The 20,050-nt window shown below is 40.4% G+C and overlaps 1 protein-coding gene across 11 annotated transcripts in view; it reads right to left on the bottom strand.

Annotated features, from left to right (window-relative positions):
• UBR2 (ubiquitin protein ligase E3 component n-recognin 2) overlaps window positions 1-20,050 on the bottom strand; it is a 128,339-nt gene that overhangs the window by 6,196 nt on the left and 102,093 nt on the right. For 9 of the 11 annotated variants that reach the window (XM_045057566.1, XM_011282222.4, XM_023253977.2 and 6 more), the window contains 12 exons: window positions 16,974-17,122; window positions 16,546-16,601; window positions 14,148-14,244; window positions 13,827-13,894; window positions 12,448-12,583; window positions 11,852-11,942; window positions 9,651-9,781; window positions 8,499-8,607; window positions 5,841-5,897; window positions 3,246-3,323; window positions 2,181-2,351; window positions 222-323 (listed from right to left, as the gene is read on the bottom strand). In XM_045057566.1, the coding sequence (XP_044913501.1) occupies window positions 222-323; window positions 2,181-2,351; window positions 3,246-3,323; window positions 5,841-5,897; window positions 8,499-8,607; window positions 9,651-9,781; window positions 11,852-11,942; window positions 12,448-12,583; window positions 13,827-13,894; window positions 14,148-14,244; window positions 16,546-16,601; window positions 16,974-17,122 (1,245 nt within the window). Of the gene's footprint in view, window positions 1-221; window positions 324-2,180; window positions 2,352-3,245; window positions 3,324-5,840; window positions 5,898-8,498; window positions 8,608-9,650; window positions 9,782-11,851; window positions 11,943-12,447; window positions 12,584-13,826; window positions 13,895-14,147; window positions 14,245-16,545; window positions 16,602-16,973; window positions 17,123-20,050 lie in introns of those variants that run through there. The other 2 variants (XM_023253978.2, XM_045057568.1) reach the window with 2 other exon arrangements.

Genomic DNA, 20,050 nt, shown 5'->3' with positions numbered 1-20,050 from the left:
TTCTGATGGCCATCATGAAATTCTAAGGGCTGGGAAAGGTAATGGCGAGCGAGGCAGCCAGGGTGCCCTCCTTGGAAGAGTCCACCTCCACCAGAACAGAAGGTCTACAGCCTCTGGGCTGTTGGCAGGCAGACCTCACTCAGGCCTACCACATTCACCAGGTACTGAAGGCTCTGGAGGCCCAGGGTCAGCCAACCCAGCCCCCCAGCATGGGCCCTTACCTGAGTCCCTGGTCAGTCTCCCCATAGTCATCAAGGTAAGGAGGAGAATAAAAACAGCCTTTGGTTTTGCCAGCTAAAAATAGCACCTGACATTCCCGTACTCTGTAGAGAGACCATTTATACATTCTAGATCAGTAACGGATGTCTGGATTCAGCTCCTAATGGACTCGAGTCTTATAAAAATAAACAACACTAGTGCTGGAAGAGAAGAAACAGCATTTATAGCAGAGACACTTAAAGTATCAACACATCCACCCAAGTTTTAAAAGTAATTAAACTGATTGTATTGTAACCAGTAATGATTGCATTGTAAGGCAATATAGCAAGGCACATTTTGGGTTAGGAATCGCTGACTCATACAATACTAGCATTTAAAAAATTAAGTGTGAGAAAGATCATTAACTTCTAAGCATAAAATAGTGACTGATATTTTAACAGCTATTATGAAGAAACTGTTCATTGAAAAAATGTACATGAACATTTTGAATTAGGTTGACTTGAAACACAACGCAACACTGTACATGACCAAAAGAATTTTGAAATATGCCAGAGAAGAGAAAATGCTACTTTTATATTTCTTCTCAGGGCTATTTAAAAATGGATCTCCCCAACCCTTTGAGAGGTTTGCCTGACCTTTTTTGTGTATTAATAATTCGGCTCAATTCAACGTTTATTGAGAACCTGTCATGTGTAAGAAGTTGTCAGGTACCAGGGGACTAAGATACCTAAGATACGGATATAATCTATGCCCCAGGGGAGCTCAAACTCATGTCACTTCTCTCCTTCAAACCCTGAACTGGCTTCCATCTGACTCTGGTATGTCACCAGGACATAGCAGGCCCCACAATACTTCCCCTCGTGCACACTACTCCAGCGACACTAGCCTCATTGCTGTTTCCTGAACACAGCAGGCACATTTCCCAGTAATTTTGCAATTGCTATTCCTGCCTAGAGTTTTCTTCCTACTTCTTTCGGTGTTTATTCAAAAGTCACCTTCTCAGGGAACCTTCCCCGGTTCCCTAACTAAAATCCAACTCCTCATCTGCCATCTCATATTTCTCTCCTTGCTTTACTTTTTGTCCTCTGAGTGTTATCACTTTCTAAATTCGTATCAGCCTTGTTTATTTTCTATCTCCCACACTAGAAAATGAGTTCCACAAAGGCAGAGATTTTGTCTGTCTTGCTGACTACTGCATTCTCAAAGCCCACTACACAGTAGTCACTAATAAGTATTGGCTGTATATCATCTAATATATACAACCATCGTTGACCCGAGAACAACACGGTGGTTAGGGGTGCCAACCTCCCCGTGCAGTTGAATATCTGTGTATAAGCTCTGACTCCCCCAAAATTTAACTACTAATAGTTCATTGTTGACTGGAAGCTTTACCGATAACATAGACCATGATTAACACACATCTTGCATGCTTTATGTATTATATACTGTTTTCTTATAACAAAGCAAGCTAGAGAAAAGATGTTATCAGTTATGAAGAAACTCAGAAAGAAGATAAAATACATTTACAGTACTGTATTTACTGAAAAAAACTGACATGTAAGTGGACTTGCATACAGTTCCAAACCGTGTTGTTCAAGGGTCAACAGTATATACATCAGTCAGCGATATGTATGGATCCCAAGCCATAAGGAAACAAGGGAAGTAATTCTGATTGGATTTGGGCAGAAAATCAAGGACAGTTTCACATTAGAATGAGGCACAAAGAAAGCAGAACTGAATTGTCATGGGGGTGGGAAGGATGACCATGGAAGCAGCAGCAAAGAGACAGCATGAGCCAAACATGAGCTGTGACGAGAGGAGGCTCCCCTGTTCCTCGAATGAGTAAAACACAGGAGAACAGCAGTCTCAAAATTCTTTGCAACACAGTGGTTTCTTGTGCTGTCCCTCAACATTCATATACCACGGCAGATGCGAAGGAAAAAGCGCCCAGCGGGCCTCACCTGAGGAAGATGCCCACCCCAGAACCACAGGAGTAGGTGTGAGCGGTGCAGGCTCCCACGTCTTCCCCTTCCAGTTCCGTCTGACAGCAGTAGCTCTGGGAGCACAGCAGAGTTCCACACACAAGGCACAGAGTGGGGGCTCTGCTCTTATCACCACCTGATTTGGGGCACCTCCATGGGACAGAAAGCGCTCAAGTCATTGCTCTAACAAAGAGTTGTTAAAGAGCTGACGGTGGTAAAGCCACCCTGGAAAAATTTTGCAATATTAAGTAGAGCTAAAGAGGCCTATATTCTATGGCCCAGGCAAATTTATTTCTAAAATTGGGAACACCTCACTCAAATACCATGGATGGGAAATAATCTATCAACAGTTGGAGAAGCGGTAAGTAAAATCAATAGGAGAAAAAAACATGTAAATTCTGCTATCCTGTGATGAAATACTACACAAGAGTGAGGAGTGATGAATTTATGAAGTTATGTATGTCCAATGTATAAAAACTCTTATGAAGTTTGCTGAGTGACAAAAACTGTAGAGTATATACAGTAGAGTGCCATTTTAAAGCCTAGAACATGTGAAATAAATATATGCTGTTTGGGAATATAAATGTTTGCGACTAACGTGTACATGCACAGGAAGGCTCAACACCTTGGTAGGACAGTAGATCTCTGTGAGGGGAGGAGGAAGCACCAGGGGAGAAATACACAAGGCAGCTTCAACCGTCTAGGTAATGTTCCATTTTTCATACTACGGATTATTATTTATACTGCTTCTATGTCAAACATTTAAAAACATTACCAAGGGCTCTTATTAAAGTGTAAATGGTTATTTAGATAACCCGTCGTGACAAATTTGTCCCCCACTGCCCCGTTTTTCGTATCTTATTCTGAAGCGTGCTGGAATGATGCTGTTACAAGTCGGGCAGGGTAAAACTCTAACCAACGTTATAATTCCCCTACCCAAACGAGGCTGAACAACAACAAAATCCCTTAAATTCTGTGTAGAGAATTCTGTGTAGAGTGCTTCCAATGGCAGGAAAGGCTCAACACTTGAATATCAGAACTTACGAGAAATTAGATGCTTGATTAATGAGGCTGCTGTAATCCTCTGGAAGGTCTATTAATTTGTTGGATTCTCTTGGATAGCTAAAACAAAACAAAACAAACCAAACCAACAAAAACACATAAAAAACAAGTTAGAAGTCCTATTATAACAATGACAGGTAACTCTTAGTTAAAAAAAAAAAAAAAATGAACACTGAATCTGGGTGACTGGGTGTTACCACAGTGGCATGAGTGGTATGAGAAGCCATAGTCAGAAATTAAAACGGCACTCGTTTTTTTGATGCAGTGTCTTTATTATTATTATCTTTTGGTTTTTTTTAGGTAAGCTCTACACCCAACATGGGGTTTGAACTCACAACCCCGAGATCAAGAGTCCCATGCTCTCCCACTGAGTCAGCCAGGTGCCCCTAAAAAGGCCCTCTTAAATAATACAGGGCCCTAGGGTTTACATTTTTACTTGAAGAGCTCAGAATACATTATCGAGGTAGCAGACAGTACTTAGTACCTGCCCCATTAAAGTGAGAATGTGGGAGCTCTGAGAAGGAAGGGAAGACACTCCTCCCTGGGCTTCTAAGGAAACAGCACAGTAATGGAGAGCCCAACCATACAATTCAGAGTAAGACACAAAAGATATGCTTACTAAGGGTGATCTTGAGGCAGAAATGAGTTGGAGGAGAGAAGGCAGTAGAAAACACAGACTTTCTTTAGCGATACCCGGCCCTGTTGGTTCTGTGACAAGTTAATTCAGGTAAAAGACCCAAATCCAACTGGTATGTGAGGACCTGCTCTCAGTGCTCATCTATGCCCAGCACACACTGTGCGACATGGCCTGCCCCTTCTGTCCCTACCGCAGGGACAGACAGCCGGGGGGGAGTTACTGAGACAGATCTTACTCCAGAGTCACCTGGGGGGAATTTTGGGGAGACACACATGTCAACTTTAGAGAAACTGGATTTGGTAGGTAGGAGCCTGGGTATTTTTATTTTAAGATTTAAAAATTTTTAAGTAATCTTTACACCTAATGTGGGGCTTGGACTCATGACCCCAAGATTAAGAGTCTCATGCTCTACCGACTGAGTCAGCCAGGCACCTCTAGGCCTGAGTAAAAAGTTCCCAAAGTTATTATGATGCATACTTCAAGTAGAGAACTACTGTCCCACATGACAGTAGGGTTGAACCATATGAAACCAGCGATATTCAACCATTTTTGACTTATAACGATCAGAATTCACATGGCTCAACCTATTAAAATTAGGGTGCTATCATCTCTAGATTTGGGACAGGCTATTTATAAAATCAAAGAAATAGAACAGCCAATCTCCTCTGGCCTTCTGATTTTTATGGATGATGTATACAATAGAACCAAGGAGAGATTAACAGATGAAATACATCTGTCATCACCCAGGATAGCATACTTTACTATGGAATCAAAATAGAGCTAATGTCAAAAAGGAATGAAGGGGGTTAAAAAAAGTGAATGAAGAAAAAAAAAAAAGGCATGATTTGATAATCACTGACGCTGAGTGACAGGAATGTGGAGCCTCATATTATTCTTCATACTTTTGGATAGTTTAAAATTTTCCATAATAAAAGGGAAAAACAAAGCTAACAAAAACTTGGAAAAGGAGCTACATTTTAATTTTTATCTTATTTACTTTAATATTTAGTTTTTGGGAGAGTGCAAGTGGGGGAGGAGCAGAGAGAGGGGGAAAGAGGATCCAAAGAGGCTCTGTGCCGACAGGCTGACAGGAGCAAGCCTGATGTGGGGCTCGAACTTGCGAACCGTGAAATAATGACTCAAGCTGAAGTTGGACACTCAACCAACTAAGCCACTCAGGTGCATCAGGACCTACATTTTTAAAAAAGCTAACATTCTAAAACACAGTAACTTTGCTATTTGTTTCTTCTGCCAAGAATAATGCACTATACTTATATTCATAATTCTGATTTTTTTTTTTTTTAATGAGAGGGAGAGAAAGCACGCATGGGAGCGGGGGAAAGAGGCAGAAGGGGAGAGAGACAGAGAGACAGAGAGACAGAGAGACAGAGAGAGAGAGAGAGAGAGAGAGAGAGAGAGAGACAGAGAGAGAATCCTAAGCAGGCTTCATGCTCAGCACAGAGCCCAATCTCAACAACCCTGGGATCATGACTTGAGCTGAAATCAAGAGCTGGACGCTCAACCGAATGAGCCACCCAGGCGCTCCTCATAAATCTGATTCTTTTATAAACTCTTGTTAGACTAAGAAGAAAAAAGTATGAAAGCAGGATGTTCTACCTCCTGGAATCACTTTATAAAGGTCTGGGAGGTCAATTTTAAAGGAATGGCACACTTACAACCTGCTTGTTGCCTACCTCTCACCACCCAACCAAGTCTTTGATAATCTTTTTTTTTTGAGCGAGAGAGAGAGGGAGGGAGGGAGGGAAGGGCAAAGAGAGAGAGAGAGAATCCCAACCAGGCTCTGTGCTCTCAGCACAGAGCCCGACGAGGGGCTCGAACTCACCAACTGTGAGATCATGTCCTGAGCCGAAATCAAGAGTTGGATGCTTAACCGACTGAGCCACCCAGGCGCCCCCAATCTTTGATAATCTTTAACTTACCTTATAGCATCTCTTTCACCTTCTAGATATCTTTTAACTTCAATGTGATGACACCAACTTCAAAGTAAATAGAAAAAAAAAAAACACTTAACTTTTGAAGGGTTAGAACTAGAATTTTTTCCTCTCTAAATCCAGTAAGAGAAAAATAAACCTTCTTGCCTTCATATATCTACTGCATCAAAAGAAGCTTGGAGGAATACATATTTTGCTTCAACTTCTAAAATCAGAAGAATATGACCTGTGATTTTCTTAAAGCCTAACTATCACCCCACTAATTTGGGACACTCTGGAAAAACCAGTATGAATTAATGACAACCTTTTAGTATTTGGAGTTAGAATACTCCTATTAAATTCTTTTTAAATTATGGCAAAATATACATGACATAAAACTTACCATTTTAACCATTTTTAAGTGTACAAGTCTATGGCATTAAGTACATTCACATTATTGGGCAACCATCACTACCATTCATCTCTAGAACTTTTTTTTTTAATGTTTATTTACTTATTTAGAGAGAGACACAGATAAGCAGAGAGAGAGGAAAACAGAGAATCCCAAGTAGGCTCCATGCTGTCAGCACAGAGTCTGGTGAGGGGTGTGAACTCATGAACTGTGACCTCAGCGGAAATTAAGAGTTGGATGCTTAATCGACTGAGCCACCCAGGAGCCTCATCTCCAGAACTTTTTCAACTTTCCCAAATGAAATTCTATATTTGTTATTTTATTTTATTTTATTTTATTTTGTTTTGTTTTGATTTTATTTTTTAAAATTTTTTTTTTTTTTTTTCAACGTTTATTTATTTTTGGGACAGAGAGAGACAGAGCATGAACGGGGGAGGGGCAGAGAGAGAGGGAGACACAGAATCGGAAACAGGCTCCAGGCTCTGAGCCATCAGCCCAGAGCCCGACGCGGGGCTCGAACTCACGGACCGCGAGATCGTGACCTGGCTGAAGTCGGACGCTTAACCGACTGCGCCACCCAGGCGCCCCTTGATTTTATTTTTTAACATTTATTCATTTTTGAGGCAGAGAGAGACAGAGCATGAACGGGGGAGGGTCAGAAAGAGAGGGAGACACAGAATCTGAAATAGGCTCCAGGCTCTGAGCTGTCAGCACAGAGCCCGACATGGGGCTTGAACTCATGGACCGCGAGATCATGACCTGAGCCGAAGTCGGACACTTAACTGACAGAGCCAGCCAGGCATCCCGAAATTCTGTATTGGTTAAACACTAGCCTGTTCCTCCCTTCTTCCAGCCTCTGGCAGCCACCATTCTATTTTCTGTCTCTACGAATTTGACTACTGTAGATACCTCATATAAGTGGAAACACACAGTATTTTTTCTTTTGTGACTGGCTTCTTTCACTTAGCATGTTTTTAAGATGAACTCATCCATGTTGTAGTAGGAGTCAGAATTTCCTTCCTTTTTAAGCTGAGTAATATTTCACTGTATGTAAACTACATATTATTTACCTACTCATCTGCTGTTGGACAATTAGGCTGCTCTACCTTTTGTCTCCCAAGAATAATGCTGCTCTGAACATGGTTGTACAAGTATCTACTTGAGTCTTTGTTTGAAATTCTTTTGCAATATATACCTAGAAGTTAAATTGTTGGATCATATGATAATTCTATGTTTAACTCTTTGAGGAACTGCCATATTATTTTCCAGAGCAGCTGTGCTATTTTCTATTCCTATCAGCAATGCACATGGATTTCAATTTATTGACATCCTCACCAATCAACATATGTTATTGTTGTCTGCCTTCTGATTATAGCCATCCTAATAGGTGTGAAGTAGTACCTCACTGTGGTTCTTTTTTTGTTTCCATAATGACCAGTGCTGTTGAGCATGTTTTTGTGTGCTTAATTGGCCATTTGTGTATCTTCTCTGGAGAACTCCTTTGCTTCTATTTAAATGGGTAGTTGCTTTGGAGCACCTGAGTGGCTCAGTCTGCTGAGTGTCCAACTCTTGATTTGGGCTCAGGTCATGGTCTCACAGTTTGTGGGTTCGAGCCCTGGGTCGGGCTCCATGATGACAGTACGGAGCCTGCTTGGGACTCTCTCCCTTTCTCTGCCCCTCCCTGGCTCGTGCTCTCTCTCAAAATAAATAAATAAACATTAAAAAAATGGGTAGTTGCTTTTTTGTTGGGATGTAAGAATTCTGGCCATATATTCATACATTCTGAATACTAATCCTGTATCAGATATATGACTTGCCAATATTTCCCATTCTAAGAGCCAAATTTTCATCTTAACTAACTTGACATGATTGACAAGTAACTTTCTCTAGACTTCAATTTTCTCAAATATAAAGTGAGGGTACTGGACTAGATAACCCTCAAGGTTTTTCAGTTCCAAAAATCTACACGACAGAATCCTTAACAAGTAAGTTAATATAAGGAAATAAACATTTCTACCACTACTCTCCTTCTAAACAAATCTGCTTATGCTGTTCACTAGCTTGGCAAAAACCTAACCACAAAGGTAAATTGTTAACTAAGAAGGCCTAATCATTATAGAATCATTATAGAATAAATCACACAGACTGATCGATCACACAGGCTCACTATCTGAGAATTTTGTAATATGTGATAAATCTAAGTTTGTTTCCTTAGAACTATTCAATCTAATGGAAGAAGAGTGTGTAATCATTACCTTTCAATCAGTAATTTTGTTATCTCATTGTTTTCTTGAAAAAGGCAAATGAGGTTGTTTGGCAGGGAAAGGTAGTTACACAAATGTTCAAAATGGCTTGTTCCAGAAACTGCAAATGGAGAAGAAAAGAGTGATGCATATAACAACTAAGAGTAGATCCTGTAGGAGAGTAAACAAGAGCAGAGCTTAAAGAAAAAAAAAAAAGGGGGGGGGGGCACAATGAAAGAGTTTGAATTTACTAGATACATAACTGGTAGAAGTTCACAAGAGGGCACGTGGAAGGGGTCCACAGGAAATGACACAGCTGAGAGTGGAGCCAGACAACTCCCACGCCAAACTGGTCACCATTTCTTGGTAACTCAGTTTTGCTGTTTGCAAAATGGTGACCAGCACGATCTACCTCACTGGGGTTATGTGTGAGCATTAAGTGACAGTCATAACACACGGGTGCTCTGGAAAAGTAGAAAGCGGTGCAGAAACAGGAGATGATTTTATCATGAGAGACGGATTTAAGCACTGTCTTTAATCATCGCTGCAAATGATTAGGAAGTCTAGACTATTCATTGGACGAAGGTGCTGGTCAACGGACTTTGAGAGGGCAGCCTTACGTGCGGCTCCCCAGGCCCTGCGCCAGGCACTATGAGGTACAAAGACCATAAACTTCAAGTCTGCCTTTGTACTACACTTTTGTGAAATGAATCAAAACAGAACATAGGAATCAACTGAAAATAGCAAATTAATTCCTACATTAAAATCACACATGCGTAATTAGGGGTATTCTGAACATTAATGCCACACATTTCAAGTCAAGAAATGTTTGACTTTGTGAGTTTTCCTCTTTTATTATCTGAAGAACCCAGGTTACAAGTAACATAAAATTGAACATTTTAACATCTGAAAGCCAAACGAATGTATTGTACATGTAAATGTACAAAGATAGGACAAAATAATGTACAAAAATAGTACACTTACTGAGATCCAAATAAAATCAGACCTATACATAAATATGCATTTTTATTCTATAATGGTGCACATCACCACAGTCAATTAGCTACGTTCTAAGTTTTCATTTTGATAAGGCACCTTAATTATAAACTGCTGGAGTGAAAGACTACATACCTTTCTCACACTTTGAAAGAAAGAAGAAATTACCTTGAATTTCAGGTGGGGAAGGAACTCCATTTAAGTAATGAAAAAACAAAGCAGAACACTTCAGGAATGGCATGATTCCATTTCTGACATTCCTCCACAGATGCCAGCCAGACGGTGTTTCTCTCAAAGCACTAAAAAGAGAAAAATAATTGGGAAACCTAATGAGAAAAGGTCATTCTAGTTTTGGAACAGTATGAGAACAGGGACAACTGCTATTTGGCATCAGTGGAACAGAGGCTTAAAAAAGTGGGCAGCCCCATTACAGGATGTCTGGTATAAATAATGCTATGGCCTTCAATGCTGTTATTAAAATTTATAAAAGTAGGGGTGCCTGGGTGGCTCAGTTGGTTAAGCGTCCCACTCTTGATGTTCGTGAGATCGAGGACGGCATTGGCTCCGTGCTGACAGTGAGAACCTGCTTAGGATTCTGTCTCTTTCTCTCTGCCCCTTCCCTGCTTGTGCTCTCTCTCAAAATAAATAAACATTAAAAAAATTTTTATGAAAGTAATACAGCTATATAGACAGAATATCTGTGAAATAAAAAACTATCCACTATTCTAGAACCTTTTATCAACACTATTATTCTGGCAAACTATTTTCACACTCATTTATGTCTTACATAGCTCTAACTGTAACATATAAAATTTAAAATCAGCTTGTTTTTCAGAACATCATAAACCATAACTGTTTTTAGAATTGTAATATTCTGGAATACATAATCTACAGCAAATTATTCCTCTGCAAGCAAACACTGCAATTGCTTTAAATTCTTTGCTAATATAATATCAGAGTGTACATCTTTATGCCTATAGGTTTTTCTTCTTTTTTTTTTTTTTTATGTTTATTTATTATTGAGAGACAGAGAGACACAGAGTGTGAGCAGGGGAGGGGCAGAGAGAGGGGGAGACACAGAATCTGAAGCAGGCTCCAGGCTCTCAGGTGTCAGCACAGAGTCCGACAAGGGGCTCGAACCCACAAACCGTGAGATCATGACCTGAGCTGAAATCGGTCACTTAACCAACTGAGCCACCCAGGTGCCCCGCCTGTAGGTTTTTCTATATGTTGAATTATTAGCATTATTCTCATAATACGTTATTAGCATGTATTCTCAGAAATGGGATAACTCAGTCCAAGAATAAACATCAGGGTCCTTGGCATACATTTTTTTTTAATGTTTATTTTATTTTTCAGAGAGAGAGAGAGAGAGAGAGAGCGTGCGTGCGCACATATGCAAGCAAGGGAGGGGCAGAGAGAGGGGGACAGAGGATCTGAAGCGGGCTCTGTGCTGACAGTAGTGAGCCCGATGTGGGGCTCAAGCTCACAAACCATGAGATTATGACCTGTTTAACAGACACTGTTAAAAAGCTAAGGAAACTGCTGTAACAAATCACAATGACTCCAACAATACGTGGATTTCTAATAATTCCCTTGCACTCTGGCCAGTCCTACATATTACTTTAAAAATATCTGGGGTGCCTGGGTGGCTCACTTGGTTAAGCGTCCAACTTCAGCTCAGGTCATGATCTCGCGGTGAGTTCAAGCCCTGCGTCAGGCTCTGTGCTGACAGCTGGGAGCCTGGAGCCTGCTTCAGATTCTGTGTCTCCCTCTCTCTGCACCTCTCCCGCTCGCTTCGTCTCTCTCAACAATAAACATTTAAAAAAATAAAATAAAATTCCTAACAAGACAACATATACTTTAGAATAGTGCTTTGCCAGATCCTCTGAGCAAAAGAAGGTTCCGTGGCCAAATACATGTGGGAAGCTCTGCATATTACTCCTTTCTCAGTGACTTCCAATCACGTTAGTATATTAAAATTTCTTGGGGTGCCTGGATGGCTCAGTCGGTTAAGCGTCCGACTTCGGCTCAGGTCACGATCTCATGGTTCGTGGGTTCGAGCCCCGCACTGGGCTCTGTGCTGACAGCCCAGAGCCTGGAGCCTGCTTCAGATTCTGTGCCCCTCTCTCTCTCTCTCTCTCTCTCTCTGCCCCTCCCCGGCTCACACTCTCTCTCAAAAATAAACATTAAAAAAAAAAAAAAGTTAAAAAAAAATTTTTAGAAGTTCTAGGGATCACTTCCTCATCTTCTCTTTTAAACATGTCAACAGGCAGCAATTTCCCTTTTTTTAACAAATGAATTCCGTTTTCATGCTATTACCTACTCATATTTGGGGAACTGTTATCATGTAAGGATTATGACCTCACCTTCCTGTGCACTGGTGAAGTGTTTTATACAAAGCAAGAACTGCTGATTCTTCTTCACCGGCAGGATTTTCTTGTTCCATGCCATTCTCTTCTGAAACATATGGAAATATCAGTACTCCATATCTGCTTATTAAATGGATGAATGACCGCATTATTTCAGCACTCACATATATTCATGCACTTAACACATACATGAAAATCTGTGCACAAAATACAAAGAACTTTAACCCCTCGGGTGTGAGCAGCGTCACTCTCCGTCCTAACGAGGAGCCAGTAGGCTTTAGGAGAGGAAGCCAATGTACTTCAGCGTGCCAGGCAGCAGGCTGTGAGTAAAATCAGCTAAACAATTCTGTGGCACTCAACTATTAGCCAAACTTAGGAAATAAAGAGTAAGAACAGTCACATTGCTAGGGGATTTTAATAGGAGAAAGGAATTTGTTTGAAAACTTTCCCCATGAGGGTGAACAGCAAAAAGAAGTAGCCTAATTATAATCTACGCATTATTCTCACCTAGGCACCTCTTCCTCTTCTTTTTTTTGTTTAATCGAGAAAACTCAAGTACTTCCTCCTTCAAGAATCTGACAAAGAGGAGTTACCTGTACACGAGGTAAGTAAGATCTGTACGATGTGTGCCATAGTGACCAGATGGAAAATGTGAAGGTCTCCAGTGCCAAGGCCGATCCCAGAAAAATCCTGACACTGCAACGCGGGGAAAGCGAGCACCAAGCCCACCTAGATACCAGATGCCGATGGTCAGACAGGTCACCTTTCCTTCCACGGCTGAAGACATTTCCAGTTTCTTAACATGATCCCCTTCGGAGCTCAGCCCCCTGCCCCCCCTCGCACCCCCCCCCCCCCCCCGCAGAATCGTTGTTCTTAATGGGTACACATCTTAGAAATTCCACTGGGACTGGCGAAATGAAATGACATACAGACTAATGGGCTCTTCACAAGCACCATCATTTCACAGGCCCAGTGATTCCCTAATACCGACCTTATTAGTAGTAATAAAGGTAACACTTGAAATCTTTCTAGGGAGTAAGTAGTGGAAAAAAACACGGATTTGAGATATACAAAAATCTAGATATGAATCCCAGCTCTTTTTATGAGCTTTTTAGATAACACCTTGAGCCTCAGTTTCCCTGCAGGTAAACTAGAGATAATATATATATGTTTTTAATACCACAGCAGTAAGGATATAAGGGCTAACTGAGAATGGATGTGAAAACGGTCAGGTACAGTAGATGCCAGTTCTCTCGTTAGCCTCCTGCTGCCTAGACGAGTGGTGCTAGTGGTGGTGGTCTTCACAGGAGCAATGGAAACAGTAACAATGGCTAACATTTACTAGGGACACCTTGCTCTAGGCTCTTCACATTGCTCCTTCCATTGAGTTCGGACACAATCATATGAGATAGGTACTAACCAACTTAAAGGTTCAGAATCTGATGCCCCAAAAGGTTAAGGGGACAGCACGTGGGGTTGCTATGTGTGGGGGTGCACTCAGTGTCCCATGTAAGGGGACCCAGTTGAGGTGGGGCTGAAAGTGAGCCACCCACTGCTTGGCCAATGGTGTGCCTCGGTACTAGACTGCACCTGCTCAGAAGAAATAGCTCTCTTTAAATCACAAAAAAGGGCTGTCTGTTGCTAAGTAACGTGACCACAGGATTCATCTGCCCCAAAACACTGTATGGGTCAGCAGCAGCCTGACCTTACATTACTAGTGTTACTTCTATTTCTTTATAGGTTAAAAACATAACGAGGTCAAATTACTGACCTCAGTTACAAAGCAAAATAAGAGAGGTCAAGCCTCTCAACTACATTCCTTAACATTTTCTTTTGGAAAAGAATTATACTCAGAAGTAGTAAGAATGACAGATGACAACTTCTCCTGTCTGCTTTTACACTACTCACCAAATCTAAGATATAATTATATAGTAAGATAAAGAACTTCAAACACAAGTCACAAGATACCCACCAACAAATGAAACATGTCGATATCTAATATGCATGGAAGGTCTCCATGGCTGTCATCTGGCACCAATGCTAAATGGTTAAAGAAAAATACATTAGCACACCTCATATGCCAACATAAGCATTACATTATTTTTAAAATGCATATACCCTAGTTTATATTCATCTCTTTATAAGATATATATGAACTTATAAGCTAGAACTTGTACATAAGGCAAACAGTATTACCAAAATATTTTTCATAATGGAGAAAGTTGCACCACCAAAAATGAAATCACAGATGAGAAATTACTGTAACATATATGGTACACATGTTAATACTCACATGCAAAAAGTTTACAGAAGTGTCTCTGAACCACTGAAAGTGATGCCACTGTCCAATGTGCTGCAGCAAACCTTGTTAGTGACCTAAGACAGTCATCCTGAAATAAAGAGATAGATGCAATTAACAAAGAAGCCAGCATATGAAGTACGTTTGATCCCTTGAACAATGTGGGGATTGGGGGAGTTGAGCCACGCTCCCCCCATAGTTGAAAACCTGCATATAACTTGTCACTGTCCCAAAACTTAACAACTAGTAGCCTACTGTTGACTAGAAGCCTTACTGACAACATAAACAGTTGATTAACACATTTCTGTATGTGTTATATACACATTTTGTATGTGTTTATATGTGTGTGTATCTATCTATCTATCTATCTATCTATCTATATATATATACTGTATATGTATGTGTATACGTATGTATGTGTGTTAAAAAACCATATATAAGTGAATCTGTTCAGTTCAAACCCGTGTTGTCAAGGGTCAACTATAATTCTCTCCTTTCAGGAATCCTAGTTCAAAGCACAGCTAGTCAAAGCAAAGCTGGATTCACATGAGATCTCTCTAGGATCGTTCTAGCTGGTATGGCACAGAATCCGTGACATCTGTAATGACCTGTCTCTAACATGGAATGAATGGAATGGGGAATATCTAATTGTGTGCAGAATAAACCAAAGCTACCTACTTACAACCAAGCTGCTGGTTCTCTATGGAAAAGGATACATGCATCAAAACAAATAGTAAACAACAAAGACTCTCAAGAATGTGATGCAGTATTTCTTTATATTTATTCTAAAGAGATGCTGTAAAATGTGGGAAATCCTCTAAATACTGGGAAAACTATGGGCAAGAAGATGGATGTAACAAATCAAGGTGTCTGCAACCATCAAAAACTGTTAGGGGGACTAGGCAGCAGCAATGAGAAAATTCTTGATGTGAAGTGCAGAATATAGCCGGAACAAAATTAATCAAGTTTAGACACACTAATGAAAAAGACAAGTGGTGTGTTGACAGTTTTTTTCCTACTTCATTCTCTATTTTCCAATTTTTTTGTAATGTTGTTTGGTTCAACAGGTATTGAGGACCTGTTATGCATTAGTCTTGGTTTTGAGGATCTTAAAATGAAAACTCACCCCACTCCTCCTGCACTCAAGGAGCTACAGCCCTGGCTGGAGGGGGAGGAATGTCTGTGTGGGGGGGACTAGAGAGGAAGGGGAAGGAATGGGGGAAGAGACAACTGAAGGAGGCAGTACCACAGAAGAGGGATATCCCACTCACAGAGCATGGCTCTGAGGTTTCCCAGGGAAGCCAAAGCTTGAAGAGCCATCATAAAGAGGAGTCTGCTGAGGGCACTGTAGCAGAGGTGAAGACTCTCCAGAGTCTCTCCAGAGACTCTAATTTAATTGACCCATGTAGAGCCTAGGCATTTTTTAATCTCCCCAGGTGGACTACATGAATAAATTGATATGATTTTGCTCTTAAGGGCAGTTTTATGATTTTAAACTTGAATAGCCGGCAGTGATACTAACTACACAGTAAAAATTAGCAAGCTTTGTATATTCCTTCCTCACTTTTCTCAGCATTAACTATACTGTCTTGACATTAATCTGTACTTATTTACATGTTGCTCATAAAAGGCAGTCAAGTGTGGTAGAGGGTGTGTTCTGTTTTATATTTCTTTTTTTTTTTTATTTAAAAAAAATTTTTTTTTCAACGTTTTTTATTTATTTTTGGGACAGAGAGAGACAGAGCATGAACGGGGGAGGGGCAGAGAGAGAGGGAGACACAGAATTGGAAACAGGCTCCAGGCTCTGAGCCATCAGCCCAGAGCCTGATGCGGGGCTCGAACTCATGGACCGTGAGATCGTGACCTGGCTGAAGTCGGACGCTTAACCGACTGCGCCACCCAGGCGCCCCCTGTTTTATATTTCTAATTACAGCATTAAAAATTCAAGAACTAGAATGGTTTTTAGTTTTTTCCCACTTTTCATGTATTTAACTAAGATCTCTGGATGAAAAGAGCTCAACTCTGTTTAAAAGAAAATCATAAAGAATTCTCGTATCATTATAAAAAAATGGGTTTTAAGAGACTCTTAAAAACTGAGAACAAACTGAGGGTTGATGGGGGGTGGGGGGGTGGGTGATGGGTATTGAGGAGGGCACCTTTTGGGATGAGCATTGGGTGTTGTATGGAAACCAATTTGACAACAAACTTCATATATTGAAAAATAAAATAAAATAAAATAAACGTACTAAAAAAAAATTTTTTAAATGAGTTTTACTATGAAAGAAGTGAACCTATCCTTAAACAACCAGTTCAAGTTCTTCAGATTACAGACAAGCAGAACCACTGAATTCCCACTCCACCACTCCGTGCACTGAGTAAACCAACAACTCACCAGTCTGCAAGGCAAAGGACCAAATAATGGTTTATCTTCATCGCTTAAAATTCTTTCTGCGGATTAAAAATGGTTAAGATGATAAATCTGATGTTGTGCATGTTTGAAAGCACGATATTGTCAGGTTGTGAAATCTTTAAGTCGTTTCACAAGAATTAACTCTGGATGAAAAAGTAAAAATGAAAACACAACCCCTCAACCAACAAGAAGCTATAACCACCACCAAAATGAGTTCTCTGTTGCTGTGCTTAATTTATAAACTATCAGTCTAATGGTTTGTCAGTATACACTGCCTGCTTCGAAATCTTTATGCCGTTTCTTCATGCTGTTGCCACTTTAAACACCTCATTTAAATACAGGCTCTTACACATAATGCATCTTAGCATACACTTGTGATTTACAGCAAGACACAACTATAAATCTCTTACCTATGCTTTGGATGGTGTATGCACAACTACCCCAACACATTATGGGCACACGGGGATCCTCCTCATTGGGATGAACCTTCAGTCCCACCTTGTAAGTAGCAGTTCCAAATGTTGTTAGCATTTCTTTTATGCTCTCAGAATAGGGGTTCCTGCAGTGAACATGTATATAATTAGCTCAAAATAATGTGCTCACATTAATTAAATGGTTTAGTTTCTTTTTATTTTGTTTTAATGTTTATTTTTGAGAGACACAGAGAGAGAGAGAGAGAGAGAGAGAGAGAGAGAGAGAGAGAGACAGGGTGCTAGCAGGGGAAGGGGCAGAGAGAGAGGGAGACACAGAATCTGAAGTAGGCTCCAGGCTCTGAGCTATCAGCATGTTAAAAGCATGACACAGGGCTCGAACCCACGAACCATGAGATCATGACCTGAGACAGATGCTTAACTGACTGAGCCACCCAGACACCCCTCAAATGGTTTAGTTTCTTAACAGCCATTTGCTATGTTGGAATTGAACATATAAATTAAACTATTTAGAAACAGTGTGTGCAAAGCAGGAATTAAAGACATGCAAACTATCCCTGTGTGAGAGGAGTTATACTTTATTGTGGTTGGCAGGGGTGAGGCCCAGGGCTGAAAACAAGGTATTTGGTGAAAGTCTACATACTGAATCTTAAAAAAGGACCCTTGACCTCTTTCTCCATCATAAGCACATTGGCAATGCATACCCACTGCCATAGATTTTAGTTTCTCCAGTGAAGAATCCTCAGGGGGAAGCCGTTTTACACATTGGCATTTGGGGATCCCACACAAAAGACTGGTGGGGGCCTGATCATTTCACTGTGAAGTTTACAGGTCAGCAAATTTCAACCTGCCCACCAGGTATCCAATGAGCTTTTCAGTGACTTATTCTTGAATAGTCACCCGAGGACCAGTAAACATTTAAGGAAAGAATCAAAGACCAAAGAGATAAACCAAAACAAACCGGTAGAAAAAAAAGAATGCACAGATAACAAAGACAGTATAGAAACCAGCAAACTTGCAAGATAAATTTCTTAGAGGATCAGTCCAAGAGCGCCAACAGAGAGCTAACAGCAGGACTATCTCAAAGAACAGAAAAATCAAAAGGAGAAAATTGTCTAAGAAATATAGAACAATTCTCGTAACTGAAGGATATGTATCTTCAGAGTCTACTGAAAATGAAGCAAAATGAGTGAAAAAAAGATTCATATACCAAGGAACATCACAGAAAAATTTTAGAGCACTGGGAATTAAAGGGAAGATCCCAACAGTTTCCAGAAGTAATAGTTACAAAGGAACAGGAATCAGAATAATGTTAATTTCTTGACAGATGGCGAGAATTTAGAAAACAATGCCTTCAAAATCTAGATGAAAAATTACTTCTAACCTACAATTCTATACCGTAGCCATAAACTAAGCATCTGGATAAGTAAATGTATTTTCAGACATGAAAATTTAATATCCAGGCACCCTTTCTTAGGAATCTGCTGGAGAGTGCACCTATGCAAAACAAGGGAGTAAATTAAGAGGGGCATGGCCAGGGGAAGTCTCAGGGTGACAGCTGTGCCTCGTCCTGATCAGTGCAGGCAGAGAGAGGCTGGGGGGGGTGGGGGTAGGCTGGGGGGAGGAAGTTCTAGGATAGAAGATCATCTGATGCACCTGAGCAGTTACAAAAGCTACTGCTAGACATTTGACAGATCTATTACACTATGGGTGGGGGGCAGGGGTGGGAAGTAATACACACATAGAAAACCAAGTACATGAAAAAAATAAGGTGATCATTAACCACCAGAAAGAGACAATTATATAAAAGAAAGGAAATAAAATAACAACACGTATCTTCTACCAGTAGAAATAATTATAATGTAAAACTGCCAACTGATTTAACTAAAAATTATGAAATAACTCTACTTGGACACCGGTGAAGAGCAGTAGACAGGGCAGAGGTAAGAGATGAATTCTAAATTGCCAGGCAACAGAAAGAAAACTGCTTAAAAATGATCAATCAAGAGTCAGTCAACTACGCATTTTAACTAGATATATGGAAGTAAATGGTGGAAGAAACAAACAAATCATAGGACTGGCGATGGGGGTGAGGGTAGGGGAAGTAGGAGGCAAAGAAATAATGTTTTCTCTATTTAAGCTTTTTAGTACTGTTTTTTTTCTTCAAGTTTACGTGTCTTTATTATATGTTTATTCAAAGCTAAACTAGTTGTCTTAAGTTTTATTTTTTAAAATTTTTTATATAATTTATTGTCAAATTGGTTTCCATACAACACCCAGCGCTCATCCCAACAGGTGCCCTCCTCAGTGCCCATCACCCACTTTCCCCTTCCCCGCCCATCAACCCTCAGAGTTTGTTCTCAGTATTTAAGTCTCTTCTGGTTTGCCTCCCTCCCTCTCGGTAACTTCCCTCCCCTTTCCCCTCCACCATGGTCTTCTGTTAAGTTTCTCAGGATCCACATATGAGTGAAAACATATGGTATCTGTCTTCCTCTGCCTGACTTATTTCACTTAGCATAACACTCTCCAGTTCCACCTACGTTGCTACAAATGGCCAGTTTTCATTCTTTCTCATTGCCAAGTAGTATTCCATTGTGTATATAAACGACATCTTCTTTACCCATTAGTCAGTTAGTGGACATTTAGGCTCTTTCCATAATTTGGCTACTGTTCAAAGTGCTGCTATAAACATTGGGGTGCAAGTAGTGCCCCTATGCATCAACACTCCTGCAGTACTGTTTTTCTTGAGTTACTATGCCAGGGACAGCATCCAGGTGGCTTTACATGTATTATGTCACAATACTTATGAGATAGATATTAGTACTTGTACTTTACAGATGAGGAAACTGAGGTACACAAAAGTCAAGCAATTTGAAAAAAGTCACCCAGCTTGTAAGTAGTGCTGCTGGGAATTGAATCAAGCAGTCTAGCTCTAGAATTTACACTTTACTGGTTTCTATCAATAAACTCACAATAAATATCATGTAATGCTTAAACCTCAGATTTCAAGATCAATGTCCCATAATATTTTGCTCCCTAGCTTGACAAATCATATT

Source organism: Felis catus, chromosome B2, assembly GCF_018350175.1.
Source record: "Felis catus isolate Fca126 chromosome B2, F.catus_Fca126_mat1.0, whole genome shotgun sequence".
Taxonomy (NCBI): Eukaryota; Metazoa; Chordata; class Mammalia; order Carnivora; family Felidae; genus Felis; species Felis catus.
The sequence above is the reverse complement of the archived record's forward strand: the minus strand, read 5'-3'. Positions and strand labels throughout refer to the sequence as shown.